Source organism: Osmerus mordax, chromosome 18 (genome assembly GCF_038355195.1).
Source record: "Osmerus mordax isolate fOsmMor3 chromosome 18, fOsmMor3.pri, whole genome shotgun sequence".
Classification (NCBI taxonomy): Eukaryota; Metazoa; Chordata; class Actinopteri; order Osmeriformes; family Osmeridae; genus Osmerus; species Osmerus mordax.
The window spans coordinates 7,402,290-7,419,209 of record NC_090067.1 but is presented as its reverse complement, the minus strand read 5'-3'; the positions used below and the strand labels follow the sequence as shown (position 1 = coordinate 7,419,209).

General features: G+C 49.1%; 1 protein-coding gene across 1 annotated transcript; it reads right to left on the bottom strand.

Annotated features, from left to right (window-relative positions):
- Positions 1–613: 613 nt before the first annotated feature.
- Positions 614–13,381, bottom strand: pvrl2l (PVR cell adhesion molecule related 2 like). Its single transcript, XM_067256268.1, is given in 9 exon segments — positions 614–1,215; positions 7,519–7,667; positions 8,087–8,201; positions 8,435–8,702; positions 8,705–8,726; positions 9,476–9,609; positions 9,611–9,727; positions 10,401–10,517; positions 13,346–13,381. Coding segments are annotated over 9 exon segments (1,524 nt in total). The 3' UTR covers positions 614–649.
- Positions 13,382–16,920: the final 3,539 nt, after the last annotated feature.

Sequence of the window (16,920 nt, the reverse complement as noted above, 5' to 3'; positions counted from 1 at the left end):
CCCCTCTACTCCTTGGTCAGGATGAAGAAAGATCTTGAAGATTATGTGTCTGTGTGTGTGTGTGTGTGTGTGTGTGTGTGCGCATGCGCGGAAATGTGTCTCCATCCCGCCCTCTACCCCGGGAGGAGAAGAACAGTAAGTCTTGAAGCAGTAACCAAGGCTACGATGGCCCCATGTTCAGTCTCCATGACGAGTCAAACATGTCCACTCCGTCACACCACCAAACATCATGTCCGACCACATTGCTCAGCCGGAGAAGCAGCCGGGAACACAGAGGTCATTTCTGGTGGTGAGCAGCACTGTACAACAATGACATGACAGTACGTTTCTTTCTTCTTCTGTGTTTTCATCACTTTTCCCTCAACACATCTAAATCAGTGCAGACCTTCAGTGCATTGATACGTACGACATCCATCCCTCCATCACCAGTCAGTGTTTTAAGATGAACAACGTATCTTTTTATTGTCTCGTTTTCTTGTTCGTAGAAAAGCGTGATGAGTGTGGTGAAAGTGTGCGTCGTGCAGGATGGAGGGAGGATGGATGGAGATGCAGCAGCAGACAGAGCTAGATAGTGGAGCTTTAGGGTAGAAGGCAGTGTTGCGGGGTCCTCTCTCTCTCTCTCTATCTCTCTCGTTCCCTGGTGGCCTGATCACACATAGATGGCCGTCCGGGAGATGACAGAGCCGTCCCTCTGAGATTCCATGTCGTCGTCTAGGTAAACGGCCATCTCCTCGTCGCCCCGCCCGATATGATAGGCCGTCGCCATGTTGACACCAAAGCTGTCGTAGCGTTCCTCCTCCTCCTCCAGGCTGTCGTCGAGGCAATGATTGAACTTCCTCCTTTCCACCTCGTCCATCTCGCTGCTGAGAAGGATGTTGTGGGCCGATGGGGCGGGGTCGGTTCCGGTACCGGTCGTGCGGTAGTTGCTAGCCTTATCTCCTAGCGCCCCCAGCTGGTTCTCCCGGTATGTATAAATGGGGCCGTTGTTGTTAGGCCCCGCCCCTCCATTCTTGCCGGAGCCAAAGAGACGAGCCTTGTTGCCGTAGGCTCCGCCTGCCAAGTCACCATTGCCAGGGTAACCTCCTCCAGCACGCCGTTGCCGACGGCTACAGTTGATGAGGACGCCGATGAGAGCACCGACCAATAGGAGGGCAAGGATGCTGGAAATGATGGCCCCAGCCACCACCCCTGCACTGGACGGGTTCACCGAGGGCTCTGCAGAGGGGGTGGGGGGGGGGGGACAACAAATGGGAGGAGGGAGGATGGGGGGTGCTCGTTTGGTTTTAGTTGGCACTCCACAGCAGCAGTGGTAGCAGTACTGTTGTAGTTCTTGAGGGTGCAGTGAGATGATGTCATCAGTCTGTGACGTCAGTGATGTCAACGTTTTTATTTTTTTTATTTTTTCATGGGGTCAGGGCTCCTCCCCCCAGCTGGGTTGCCAGTTTTTGACGCCAACCCCCCCTTTTGTGCGCCCAGCTCTACGGTCCCTTGTACACTCCTAGGTTTGGTGTGAGCCAAGTTTGCCATTTTGTCCAATCTTGTTTCAGTTGAGATTGAAACAGAAATAGGAGAGTAATACGTTTCCTGCCAATGTGACCAAGTCTAGGCTGGGACCAGACGGTGTGAAACACAGAGGGACAGACGGACGAGCAGATGAATGGACAGAGATAAGGAGAGAGGTAGATAGATCTAGGTGAGGTAAGGTGTGACTATACCACTTTAGTTAGAACTACAGTATGGTAGTCATGCATGGAGAACACACAGTCGTCTGCGTACTGAGCAAACGCTATCTACCAACACCGCCCTCATCCCCTCCCAGCCCTCCAGCCCCTTCCCACTCCTCACCCCATGGTCTAAATTGGTCAGTTAGTTAAGCTGCTGTCCTGCTGTAACCCAGGAACACATCCAATACACATTGCTTGAGCCACTCCAATCTGGACACACACAGGGCCCACACACACACACACACAGGGCCAAATGGATGAGACAGCGGACCTGGAGGGATTGTCGTGCACATCATGGGATGAGAGGAGGGGGAAGGAGTGAGGGAAGGAGGGATGGAGCGAGAGGGGTAGGGTAAGAGAGAGGAGAGTGATCATCTCTAAATGAACACCATAGGGTGATAAAAATGACAGAACACAGGGGGCTTATATCACTGCCTAGATCACTGTCATGTGAAGAGATTCAAGTCCAAGCACACACACACACACACAAACATGCACACACACAGGCAAATGAACAACCATCTCAGTTACAATTAGGTGAGTGAGATTTTGAACAGGGGATGAATTGAGACACTGAGGTCGGGGATGGAGGAATGAGGAGAGAAGGAGGGTGAGGAGGAATGAGGAGAGAAGGAGGGCGAGGAGGAATGAGGAGAGAAGGAGGTGATGAGCAATGAGGAGAGAAGGAGGGTGAGGAGCAATGAGGAGAGAAGGAGGGATAGGAGGAATGAGGAGAGAAGGAGGGTGATGAGGAATGAGGAGAGAAGGAGGGTGAGGAGCAATGAGGAGAGAAGGAGGGATAGGAGGAATAAGGAGAGAAGGAGGGTGAGGAGGAATGAGGAGAGAAGGAGGGTGAGGAGGAATGGTTTTGCCAACATGCAGGCCCATAGAATCAACTAAATAGCTGTTACAGCCAGTTACCTCCTCACCATTCTTCCCCCCCCCCCCCTCCCACACACACAATCACGCGACCACCTTGTGTTACCATGACGATATCAATCCTCAATCACGCCTCATTCAGGTCTCCCCTCAGGAACGACATTTCCTGAAATCATTCTCAATTCCCCCCACCATTCAGTCATGCAGGAAACCAGATGAAAAATACACTACCACTCACACACCACAGAAGAGAAGAAAGAAAACCCTCTCTCTCTCTTCCTCGATCTCTCTCTGCTACTCAGCTGTTTGTCTATTTCATCCTCTTTTCCTGAGATACAAAGTGGTAACTGGAAGTTTTCTGAGAGCAAGCAGATGTGATTGAACTAATGCATATACAGATTCTCACACGCACGCACGCACACAATAAATGCATGAAAAGCATTTCCTGGTGTTTCATTCAGTGCTATCTTTTACATCTAATTCCGTACCCATCCACCCTAGATAATCTAATAAACACGCACACACATACAGAGCTTTGCTTCCCTATTTCTTCAATAATTGAGCTCTTCAATGCCAGACCCCCGACAGAAGTGAAGGATCCCCTGGTGACAACCCCTGCTTTGAGTCACAACACACACACACACACACACACACACACACACACACACACTCTGTTTGCATCTGCATGTGTTTGAGCGTGTGGATGTGCCTGTGTGTACAGTATGTGTTTGTGTGTGCATGCGTGTCTGTGTGTGTGTGTGTGTGTGTGTGTGTGTGTGTGTGTGTGTGTGTGTGTGTGTGTGTGTGTGTGTGTGTAAATGCATGGTTTGTTTGTGCATGCGTGCATGTGTGTGTGTGAAGGATGAAGACCAGATCCAGGCTTGGCCGCCTCCCTCTCTGACACAACACCACAAGAATGTAAACCTCAGAGCTGGAGCTCTGCAAGCCAGTTCACCAAAAAACCCCAGTTACTGCCCCCGTCATGAGAAGCACCTCTGTGCTGTCATGAACTCGAAACAAATCCGCCCACGGAACGACTGGGACAATCGATTTTACAATCCGTTTCAAAAGGGAAACGTTATTTCTAACCCGACATATACTCTGCTATCTGCAAACATATCGCTTATGTACCGTAAGAACTCCAAACGTCGATGTTTAGTTAGCTACCTCACGCCTTTTACCAGAGGGCTCACCCACGTATGCCCTTGTTAATGAAGTGTCTAAAGCTGGTGCAGTATGCCAGTGTGGGTCTCAGCCTGTCTGAGTGCTCTCCTGCTACTGAGCCATCACGCTGGGCTAGCCTGCCAGCCAGCACTGGCTTCTCAGGGAAAGTCAACTGGAGCACATCGGCCCAGCTGATTGGATCCAGACGTAGGCTACCGATAGAGGAGAAAGGAGAGGAGAGGGGCCTCCTCCTTCCCTCTTTTTCCATGCTCTTTTTCGCCTATTCTGTCTCTCTCTTTCCCTCTTTACCATTTCTCTTTTCTCCTCTCCTGTAACTGGGCCAGTTTGTGGTGGGGGGAGTACAAAATGGGGCCACAGAAGAGAGGGGTGGATTAATGGAGGGATGGAGACAGACAGAAATAGGGTGAATATGCAAGGAGACAAATGAGCGAGTGGGGGATAGGATAAGAAAGGGAGAAAGAAGGGAGGTGGGGACAGAGAGACGTAAGAGATTGTGGATCAGCTTTATTCTTTCAGAGCAGAGCAGAGAGAGAGAGGCCCGACGGCGGGGGAGAGAGGAGGATCGGGGGAACGAAGGAGAAAGGAGGGGAAAGCTAAAACAATTCAAGTCCTGGAGGATTACAGCGGGCTTACAAGCTCTCTCCAGCCCTCTAACTCCCCCCCCCCCCCCCCCCCCCCCGCATCTCCCACCTCCTCCCCACCCTCCCCCTTTCTCAATTCTCCCTCCTGCAGATAACCTAACACCCCTACTGGCTAATTGAAAAGTGGCTTCATGACCTCCAGGATAGAAATCTGTAGCAGCACACACACTAATACGAGTCAGGACATGCCTGCCAGGCATGGAAAACATTCACAGTTCCAAGACTGAGGAAATGAAAAACCATTAGGAAGAGCATTTGTCTTTTTGTCGTCTGTATGTAATGTTGTAATCATGGTCCTGTCCACCACACAAGAATAGGTGATCACACACACCTAGTAGACATGTCATTCCAATGCTCTTTGAATGTCAAACAGGCAGAGCAAAGAGAGATGTGTAGATGGAGAGGGAGGTTCTGGCCTCCAAACTGAATCCAGCTCAGCCACACTTGGCAGGGGTTATGGATGAAGTGAGTAGAAACTAGCAAGCCCAGGCCACAGCACCTAAACTCTCACAACCTAGCTCTACTGTAAAAAAGTTACGCATTCAGCCAATGAAAAAAAAAATGCGCACACACTCTACTGCACACACACACACGCACACACTCCTAAGCTTTGTGCCAGGTAGCGCTCAACTCGCATTCAATTGCGCATCGATCTTTCATGGTGTTTCAACCGGCCATGACATAGAGATACCTCACAGACTGAAGGGTGAACCGTGACTGGAACATCACATACCCTTGCATCATTCACATGTACATGTAAAGTGGAGCCTCCATTGTCTGTGCAGAGAGGCTTCTTCTCCTCGCTCCATTCAAGGCTGTAACCAGGCAAGAGGGCCATCTGATTCTACAGGCTGTAGCCTGCTACAACTCTGTCCGACTCAGCCCCTAAATCAGCTAGATACAGACATTTTATCTGATTCTCTGTCAGCTTTCTGGGCCACCCTGGGGGCATCTGGTTGGCTGGCTGGCCCCCGGCGTTCCAGGAAGTGCCTGTGCCATTGGCCAGTGTGCTCTGTACAGGTCCAGAGTGCAGTGACAATGGAGCACAGCCCCGGGGCCAGCTGGACTGGGAAGAGAGGAACTGGAGGGAGGGAGGGAGGGTCGCTACCTCACCGCCCCTCCTTTGAATACAACACCCGATTCATCGCAGACAGTTACAGAGGACATTTCTCTCTCTTTCTCTCCTCCTCTCTCTCCTTTCCTGTCTCTCTCCACCCCCCAACTCCCTCTGTGTACAGCTCCAGCTGGTATGTCGACCTGGCCCTGCCCTGAGAGCCCTGGAGTGGGAGAGAAAGACTTGCACCGTGCCCTCCCCTCCCATACTACTCGCTCATCTCCTCTCCAACCGGAAGAGTAACACTATTTCACACTTTAGAACTCCACAACTCTGTCAATGCTCGTTACCATCACAACCAGCCAAGTGCTTAACACACACACACACACACACACGCATGCATACAAACACACACAGAGATAAACAACCCAACACTTTCATCTGTGCTTTACTAGAACAGAGGAGGTTTTAAGAGGCTTAGAAGTGGAATTAACAGGTGAGTGCTTGCGCTGTTGTGGTCCTCACTCAAAAACTAAAGGTGTTATCCCTACCACAGCAAAGAAAGAACTCCACAGTGGTTCCTTCAAAATAAAATTCCATGTACTTGTTTCATTTATTCAAGGTCATAATGTACAGTAACCTGTGTAAAGTGACAATGTACTTCATAGTTCTACAGTCCTACATGGACCATCTCAAACTACAATCTATCTACTATCTCCTACTACTGTGTCATTACACATCACCAATCTGTCAAGGACAAGGTTAGTCTGAATAAGACACTTTCTGCCTGTCTCAGGAATGATTGTGTGTGTGTGGGTGTATGTGTGTGTGTGTGTGTGTGTGTGTGTGTGTGTGGTGGGGGGATACAGTACCAGCCTTCTCAGATAAGACAGTTGGCAAGAGCAGCAGAAAAATGCTCACTTCTCCACCTCCTACACATTTCCTGGCTGTACTACTGTGTGTGTATGTGTGTGTGTGCATGTACATGCGCGTGTGTGTGCCCACAGAGACCCTTTGTTCTCTAAAACGACACTGTGAGATTTCTCGTCAGGATTCCCACGGATTCTAAAAGTAGTGATGCCTCGGATCACCCTTGTTTGCACTACCTCGTGAGGAACGCCTCTACACACCTCCACTCTCTCACTAACACTGCTGTAGTCCCCACAGGTAGACACAAGAGTACAACACTTAGTGTTAAGTGAGGCCCCCTGAACAGTACACTTCCTGGTAGGTGAGGTCCCCTGAACAGTACACTCCCTGTTAAGTGCAGTAGACAGAGTAGTACGCTTCCTCCAAGTGAGGTAGACAGAGTAGTATACTGTACTTCCTGACTGTGTAGTGAAGATGAGGTGGGGCCTTAGCAGGCCAGCGAGTAGTGAAGGACTGGATCAGTGTGAGGGAGCACGACACCAGAGGAGGAGAAAGTACCACTGCATGCATTATCCCCCAACCCAGCAGGGATGATCACTCTTACCCCAAATTATATTTTCTCCCAACATTATCATCCAGCACACAAAGCAAAGCACTAGAAACGACTGAACACCACTAAACCAGCTGACAGTGCATGCGGACGAAGCAGACTTTTATTAGAAACCAAGAGTAAGGGGAATAGAAGAGGCACGGAGCAATGCTAAAGATGTTACATATGAAGAAAGGAGGAAGGAAGGAAAGGAAGCAAGCAAGCAAGCAAGCAAGAAAGGAAGGAAGGAAGGAAGGAAGGAAGCAAGAAAGGAAGGAAGGAAGGAAGGAAGGAAGGAAGGAAGGAAGGAAGGAAGGAAGGAAGGAAGGAAGGAAGGAAGGAAGGAAGGAAGGAAGGAAGGAAGGAAGGAAAACTCCCGGCAACCTGGCTCACACCAACAGAGTTCTACTCCCATTGTGGTACTTGTGGCACAGACTAATTGACTGATTGACATTGCAGCACCCAGCATAGCAGACAGCTGACAGACTGAGAGTCGAGCCCTGATCCCAGTGTGTGTGTGTGTGTGTGTGTGTGTGTGTGCGCATGTGTGCATGTTGGTGTCTGTGTGTAACTCACCAATGACAATAGTGGTTAACTGGTGTTTGCCCACGCCCAACCGGTTCTTCACCTCGCAAACAAAGGTGGTGTTGACTGTCTCATCCACCGTCCGCACAATTAACCGGTTCCCTTCGATCCGCACCGTGTCGGGCATGGGCCCGGACAGGCTGGAGGGGGGGGACGGAAGCGACAGGGTGTGTGAACCACATGAATGGGTGTGTGTGTACGTGTGTGCGTTCATGTGTATGCGTGTGTTGGAGAGGTAGCGAGACAAAAGGTAATGGAGTGTGTGTCTCTGTGTGCAAGTGTATGTGTGTGTGCGTGTATAAGGGGTGAGGGGAAAAATCGATTCACATTTGAATTGCGATTCAGTCTTCTGGCGCTTCACATTGATAAAAATGTGTTTTTGTAATGTTATGTATTTATTTTTTAATTCAAATGAAAATACAAATGTGGGATTAAAAAATCGAAAACAAATATTGTGAATCGATTTTTAATCGATTCGTGACCCCAAGAATTGATTCGAGTCTAATCGTGAGGTACCAAAAGATTCCCATCCCTAGCGTATGCACAGAGGGATACTCACGATGTCCAGGTGACAGAGGCCGGAGGGTTGGAGTTTGTCTCACAGACGAGGGTGGCTTCACTGCGGCCTCTGTACCAGTTCTCATCATAGCCCTGGATGGATGCAGTGGGAGGGTCTGGGGGGGCATGTTATTATGGCACAGTTAGTTTGGTTGTGTGTGTGAGTGTGTTGATGTGCATGTTTGTTGGTGTGTGTGTGTATATGTGGCTGTTGTGTGTGTTTATCTGAGTGTGTGTGAGGGTGTGTACGTGTGTGGGTGTATGTGTGTGTGTGTGTATATATGTGTGTGTGTACATGTGAGTGTTGTGTGTGTATATCTGTGTGTGTGTGTGTGTGCGGTTGTCTTACACTCCACAGACAGCTTCATGGGGAAGCTCTGCGGCACGTCCTGCGTGCGCTGCGTCACCACGCAGGTGAGCTCCTTGCCGTGGTCGGCGGCGGTGGGAACCATCCGGAACTCGCTCCTCACGGTCACCGTGCCGTCGGCCGCCTCCTTGGACGTGATGCTGTGGTTACCAGGCACCGTTGTCTGCCACAAGATGTCCGCCGCTGGCTTACCGTCCACCGCGGCACACTGGGCCACCACCACCGGTTTAGTACCGGCTTGCACCGTCACCCGGGGGACGCTGAGTTCTTAGGGCTTGGCTGAGAGACAGAGAGAGACAGAGAGAGACAGAGAGAAACAGAGAGAGACAGAGAGAGACAGAGAGAGAGAGAGAGAGGAGACGAGAGAGAGAGAGAGAGAGAGAGAGAGAGAGAGAGAGAGAGGAGAGAGAGAGAGAGAGAGAGAGAGAGAGAGAGAGAGAGAGAGAGAGAGAGACAGAGACAGAGACAGAGACAGAGACAGAGACAGAGACAGAGACAGAGACAGGAGACAGAGACAGAGACAGAGGACAGAGAGGAAGCAAATGAGTGTGTTGCTGTGCATACCATGGCTCATGGCCTCCAGAGATCAGCATGGTTAATGGAGACCATGACCGGTCTGGAGAGGTGTGGAGGAGGACAGGTGAGGGGGACGGAGAGAGACAGGGAGAGGAGAAGTGGGGGGAGGAAGGAGAAGAAGGGATAGAGATGGAGGGGTGGAGAGGAGGAAGGAGAAGAGGATAGAGATGGAGGGGGTGGAGATGAGGAAGGAGAAGAGGATAGAGATGGAGGGTTGGAGAGGAGGAAGGAGAGAAGAAGATAGAGATGGAGGGGTGGAGAGGGAGGAAGGAGAAGAGGATAGAGATGGAGGGGTGGGGAGGAGGAGTGGCGCCCTGATGTGTTTCGTGACTGTGCATGTTGAGCACTTTATTACATAGATCCTCCGGGTCTCTCTGAGAGCAGAATTAGACCCACATACCTGTCCTGACTGACTGACTGAAATGCTGACCGACTGACTGAGCACACTTACACAGCATGATCAGGGTGGTGGTGCCTTGCTCATTGCCGCTGGGGTAGGTAGCGAACTCGCAGGTGTAGCGGCCAGCGTCAGCCATCTTGAGCTGTTTGACTTGGATGGAGGGGCTTTCCAGAGGCCCCGGGCAAGAACTCCACACGGTTGCTGAATGGAGATTCTGGGAAGGATTTCCCATAGATGGGGTGGTAGACAGCTATGTTCTCCCTTTTCTCTCCCTCCATCGGCTCCCATATCCATGATACCTGGAGGAGGAGGGGGGGGTATTCAATATGCAGCCGATTTTAGACTTTTTAATTCCACAATGTTGGCCACTACACAATGCATAAAACAAAATACAAAGAAAAACACCCCCAGAAAATTAATAGCCTCCCTCTGCTTTCCCTCACACAGACAAACACACACACACAAAGCCTAAGTCAACGAGAAATCAATCCCCAACTAAAATAATTCAGCTCATTCTCCGCCAAAACAAATAAACAGCTTGACAACAACACCATGTACATTACATTACATCTACATTTAGTCATTTAGCAGACGCTCTTATCCAGAGCGACTTACAGTAAGTACAGGGACATTCCCCGAGGCAAGTAGGGTGAAGTGCCTTGCCCAAGGGCACAGCGTCAATTGGCACGGCTGGGAATCGAACTGGCAACCTTCAGATTACTAGCCCGACTCCCTCACCACTCAGCCATCTGACCCCCACTGTAGCCTTGGGTTTGACAGAGCAGACAGCATCTGGAGGGGGTGAGGGACGTGATGGACCTATGCACTCAGTATCCTCTAGCTGGTTTCACACGCTCTGTTTACGCCAGATTCCCTCAGCCCCAGCGGTTTGCCATGTTGACATTTCATCCCGACTGGCTTCCCCCCCCTTGCAGAGTCTTGCTGACAGGCTGCCCCTCCCCTTGCTGGTACCTGGGTGAGCTTGGTCGTCGAGGATACTCCTTGGGCGAACTGGCACCTGAGGTCCACAGACTCATTGGGGTACGCTTCCACCTCTGGCACCACCCTCACACGCTGGGACCCACGCCGCTGGGGGGAGGAAAGAGAGAGGAGAGGGGTTAGGGGGGTTGTAGACATGCCTTGGTGATGTTCTTATTTTTTCTGTATTTCAGGGAAAGAGACAGACAGAAAGATTTCGATTTCTAAAAGCAATCTATAAATGAGCCGTCAAAACTGCCTGATCCCAGCCAATTACACCACGGTGGACATCGCTTGATAACACTGATATTAAGATGTTCTATCAGCTACTTCTAAATATGCACCTGGCAACAAATTAAGTACTAGAGACGCCTTCCTATCAGCTTGTGCACAAAGCAGCCATCTCCCCCACACACAGCAATGGGTGCTTTCCAACAAGCTAACAATATGAAAATGCAATGTGCCAGCTTGCTACCAGCAGCCCCCAGCAACATTGCTGGGTCCATCCACCCAGTTTAATAGGCATCACCTCCTCTTTGTCTGTCCGGTGTACCTGGGCCCCTGATGAACAGCAGCAAGGAGAACGCCTACCCAAGCCTCGTACACCTGCAGCACCTGAATATGGCTTTGTAACCTGGGGGCTGAGGCACTGGCTGAAAAGATGTCTGACAGAGAGAGAGAGAGAGAGAGACAGAGAGAGAGAGACGGACGAGGAGAGAGAGAGAGAGAGAGAGACGAGGACACGGAGAGAGAGAGAAGAGAGGGAGAGAGAGAGAGAGAAGAGAGAGGAGAGACGAGAGAAGGAGAGAGACAGAGAGAGAGAGAGAGAGACAGAGAGACAGAGAGAGAGAGAGAGAGAGAGAGAGAGAGAGAGAGAGAGAGAGAGAGAGAAATATCAGCAGCATCAGGCTGTAATGTGATGCCTGTGGCTAAATTGGCATGGAGGTCAGTTCATCCCAAACCAGACATGCAGACGCACTGTGGTGTGTGTGTGTGTGTGTGTGTGTGTGTGTCTGTGTGTGTGAGTGAGTGAGTGAGTGAGTGGAGAGAGAGAGAGAGGAGAAGAGAGAGAGAGAAGAGAGAGAGAGAGAGAGAGAGAGAGAGAGAGAGAGAGAGAGAGAGAGAGAGAGAGAGAGAGAGAGCAGATTTGATAAGCGTAACACGCTGCAAGTCACTCAGGGCAGAGTAATATTCAGCTAATAGACAGAGTGTGAGTGTGAGTGCACTGAACTGTTCAGCATGGTGGACTAAAACACAGGAGTGAGTGTGTGTGTGTGTGTGTGTCAGAGCTCCTCTCTAAAGGGATACATGTGAGTGAGTCAGCCATTGTAGCTGAATTCCCCCTGCAGGCACACAGTGGGCTGTCCAACCAGGCTTACCTCCACTGTTAAGACACTCTTTCTCTGTCACCCCCCTGCCCCTTACCCCCAACCCCACAACCATCAGCATGACTCACTGGTGTTCAGATTGTCCTTTCCTGTTGGTAGTCCATTAGGCCTACTCACACTGGTTACTGAAACCTCATCACCTCTCCCATTTCTTTTTCTCAAAGAGAGATTTGCCTCCCCTCGTGACAGGGTGTGACGCACATGTGTGAGTCACCCAATCAGAGCGCTCTTCACAGTGCACCGCTCTTCTGGAGAAGTGTGATGGAATGAGGAGGGTGGGACTGGGGGGGACCACCTTACAATCTCTATCCCTCCTTCACTACCATGTCTTTTTACTTCATATCGGGTCTTCTTCCCTTCCTCTCTCCTCTCAGACACCCTCTTCCCCTCCTTTCTCCAGGTTGGTCGAAAGACAGCAGATATAAAGGAACCAGAGATCCAGAAAGAGGAGAGAGAATGTTTCAGCAGGATCACAGGAACGAGATGGTGTGTGTGTGTGTGTGTGTGGGTGTGTGTGTGTGAGTGTGTGTGTGTGTGTGTGTGTGTGTGTGCGTAAGGAAACCTAGCTTGCATTGTCTCATCAGAGATGAGCATACATACCCTAGAGAGAGAGACAATGGAGTGTGTGTGTGTGCATGCGTGCCGACACAGAGCTAGGGAGCAGTCATTATCACTGTCTTCATAATCATCCATGCTCACCACAGGGGCGGAGAGAAATAACTGATTACATGCATGTGTGTGTGTTCCCCAGCAGTGTGACAGGGGCCTAACAACTTCATCAAAGAAACAATCGGTCAAATGGTGTGTGTGTAATGTTTCACTCGTTTAAAAGAGTGAGGGAGAGTCAGGTGGCTGAGCGGTGAGGGAATCGGGCTAGTAATCCGAAGGTTGCCAGTTCGATTCCCGGTCATGCCAACTGACGTTGTGTCCTTGGGCAAGGCACTTCACCCTACTTGCCTCGGGGGTAATGTCCCTGTACTTACTGTAAGTCGCTCTGAATAAGAGCGTCTGCTAATGACTAAATGTAATGTAAATGTAAAAGGTGGGTGTGAGCAAAATAATCTGAGCTGTCCAGTCAGCCAGATAGCCAGACAGCCCATAATTAAACAATAAGAGTGCCTGACTAATGAGGTTGAGGCACATAGCAGGATTAGTGACAAACACACAGATACAGAGAGAGAGAGAGAGAGAGAGAGACAGAGAGAGGGTCTCTAACCCTCTTTCTACCTCCCCCTCTGTCATTCACTCTCTGTCCTCCACCTCTTACACAAACATATAGGCCTAACACAATACTGGCAAAAGCGCGCACACACACACACTGTCTTCTCTAAACCCTTTCCATTCATTTTTCCTCTCTCCTCAGTCAAAGCTATCTTCTCCCACCCACATCTCTGTCCCCATCTCCCTCTCTTTCATCTCCCTCCTCTCCTCATCAGCACTCCTCCCCATCTCCCCTACTCCTGACCCTCTTCTCTCTCTCTCTCTCTCCTTTTACCTCCTCTGCACCTCTCTCACTCCGTCTCCATTTCATGTCCCTTCGCAATCTCTCACCTCCTCGATGACCTCGCTTCTGGCGGAACTCTCCATCTCTACCTCCACTTCCCGTTTCATCTCCCTCCCTCTCTCTCCACCACTCTCTATCTCTCTCCACCTCAACTTCCCCTCTCTCTCTCTCTCTCTCTATGTCCCCCTCCAATTCTTCTCCCATCTCCTTCTGTGTTGTTCGACTCAGCACACCTGTCTGGCAATCTGTTTATCATGAGAGAATGAAGGGGTGTTTACTTTGTGTTGGCAGGGAGGAAGAGACCAGGAGAAAACATGAACATTGATCAATTATTGTACGACCATCTAGCTCATCATTGACTGTGTGTGTGTTGGTGTTGTGTGTACTTGATTACTATTTTCGCATAGCGTCTCATTAAGTGAGTCCTCGTCCTTAATGAGAAGAGGTGATTCTGCAATCAGATTCACGATCTCTATAGCTATTTCCCACAAACACACACAATCACTTCCTCTCTCAGTTCCATCCTTTTTTTCCTTGATGTACCCCACACAGCTATAATTAATGCCAAAACACACACACACACCTCATTAGCCTGCAGACGGCAAACGTTATGGTAAATGCCATCTACAAAAACCTGCGTTCCCTGCCTGTACTCTGGGTGAGAGCGGGTGAATGTGTGCGTGTCTCGATGTGCAATTATTTGATCATTCCTCCATATATACAAAAGCTGTCAGTGTACACTTTCCATCTGCCCTCCCTTCTTTTCAGTTTCCTCTCTCTTCCCCAGTCCCTCCTTCCACTCGGGTTAATCATTCATCATTCTGTTTAATCAGAATCAGAATTCGGTTTATTCGCCATGTATGTTATACAAACACGGAATTTACTGTGCAGGGAGGTGCAAACACTAAACATATACGAATCTTAAATTAAGTAAAGGTACAGAAGTTTAACTATTCCTAAGAACTAAACAATCTAAGAATAAATTTTGTTTTTAAAATATATATATAAAAATAAGAATAAGGATAAGAATGAGAGAATAAGGATAAGAATGAGCAGGGACAGGGAATAGTAACAGGACAGCTCTCCTCTTATTAAATTATTGACAAGCAACACATCTATCACAGCACCTGACCTATCACAGGATGGGGGGAGGAGAAGGGAGGAGAGAGGAGGGAGGAGGAGGGAAGGGGAAAGGTGGGGAAGGGAGGAGAGAGAGAGGGAGAGAGAGAGAAAAAGAGAGAGAGAAAGAGAGATGGTAAGTACACAGCATTGCCACAGTTTATTTAATAGTATGGTCGTCGTGTTGCCATGGCCTCCAGTTATTCCATAATGGGCCGCACAATGTTCATTGAGCCCCATTAAAAGCTAGACTTCTGCAACTCGCACACATCCAACGCAAACACACCACATCCTTAATGTCTAGCTGGGGGTGGATGTACATGGCTCAGTATACACTTTAACAAAGAGGGAGACAAAGAGAGAGAGAGGGGGAGAGAGAAAGAGAAAGAAAGAGACAGACAGAGACAGAGAGAAAGATGAAGAGACAGAGACAGAGAGAAAGATGAAGAGACAGAGAGAAAGATGAAGAGACAGAGACAGAGAGAAAGAAACAGAGAGAGACAGAGAGAAAGAAGAGAGAAGAAAGAGAGACAGAGGCCAGAACTAAGGGATGAGGAACATATTCATGACCAAAAACAAGATGTGAGAGAAACAAGATCAGGGAGAAACAAGACATGGGCAGAGAGAAAATGAGAAAAAAGGAGAGAAGAGCACCGATGAGAAATGGTCTGTTGACATTTGACATTATTGGGACAAAGGCTTTTGTCTGCGGTGGAGGAAACCCAGGCTTACCTATTATGCCATGTCACAGCCCCACTGGAGACACACCACCACAATTACTCAAAGCCCAGCCATCCACTCCTGCCGCCTCTCCACACATTCAATCCGTTTCTCTCTGTCTTTCTGCCACCCTCTCTGCTCTACTGCTCCTCCTCCCGTTTTCTTTACCTCTATTTATCTCTCTCATCTCCTCCCAGTCCACACTGACTTTATCTCTTTCTTACGTCCCCTCCCAGTCTTTCTCCCTAGTTCTCTCTGTCGCCAGAGAGAACAAGAGGCTGATTCCATTCCTGTTCATTCACACTCTCCAGATGCTCTCAGGGCCTGATTCCTTTTCAAACAGGTGCTCCTTCCACGACTCCTACTTCACTTCCTGACTCCATTGCTTACGGTATTACTGTGTGTGCGTGCCTGTGGAGTATCCTCTGATGGTAGAGTGGTTTGGTTAACCATGTTATTGTAAAACATGGAGATTATGCAGTTCAGTAAAACTGTAGGGGGTGAGCTAGGGGGAGAGTGAGAGAGAAAGAGGGGAGGAGAGAGAGCATTAATCACACAGGTTGGATGACAAGAAGAATGGGTGTTTTCTCTCTTTATTGTAAAAGCAGGATTTCAGTGAAGAACAAAGAACTGCTCTGAGATTACGCAATCCCCTTCCTTGAACACATGGGCCCATTACTTAGGCCAACAGGCCAGTATATGCGATCCCCGTCTTCCCACACAGACTAGAGTGAAGCTAAAGAGCGGAGGGAGGAATCAGACGATGATTCAAACAGCAGGTGAATCACTCCAGGCACTTAAGCACCCACCACCCCCACCCCCAACCCTCCCCCCCCCCCAACCCCTCCCCCCCCCCCTCACCCCATTCCTTCAGCCACTCATCCCTCCAGCCCTCCCTCCAGCCCTCCAGGCCCTCGCTCCAGCACTCCAGCCCTCGCTCCAGCCCTCGCTCCCTCTGGAGCATGTTGCTCCACCCGATTTGCTCCTGCAAACCCTGAGCAGCGTGAGGCGGAGAGTGAAATGGTGGATGGACAAACAGCGCCAGTTGACGTCCTCGGTCTCCGCAAATAGCTTTCGGCCAGTTTAGCAACAAAGCACATTGGTTCACTTTACAACCAAGCAATGAAAATTATGGATAGAAAACCAATTTGCTTTCATCACTGCTACATTCTTAAGAAATTTAATTTATTAAGTTTTGAAAGCTTCAGCGATTTATGTTTTCTCAAATTGTTATTTAAGTGTACCAATAAATTGGCTCCTGAACCCCTGAGTACATTTATTCAGAGACTAAATAGCGGTAGAGTGACAAGGGGCTCCCTAAACCAAAATTGTAAAATCCCACAGCGCAGGACATCTTTTGGTACATCAGCCTTTTCTTACAGGGCTTGTAAACTGTGGAACTCACTGCCCACAGAGATTAAGATCATTTCTGAGTTTAAAATGTTCACCTTTAGGCTTAAGGCATGGCTGAAAGCAAACCAAAAACTGTACCCATGTAAATCGTCTGAGCGTGAATGAGTTTTCAATTAGTACAATTGCATTGTGTACCCTTCGAATTAGTTCCTAGAATGCGTGTGTTCTGAATGTGTATTTTTTTATTCTGTATTTTATAAAATTGTATATTGTTTTTATTATGTGCTATTGTAGAAAGGCTCATCCAGGGACGGGAGTTGAAAATTAGCTCTTGCTAGAAACTCTATGTGCATCACATCATCTGCAAACTTTGCTCTGTAGCTATGTTTAACTGCATTGTCCCTGTCAAATAAACTAATAAATAAATAAA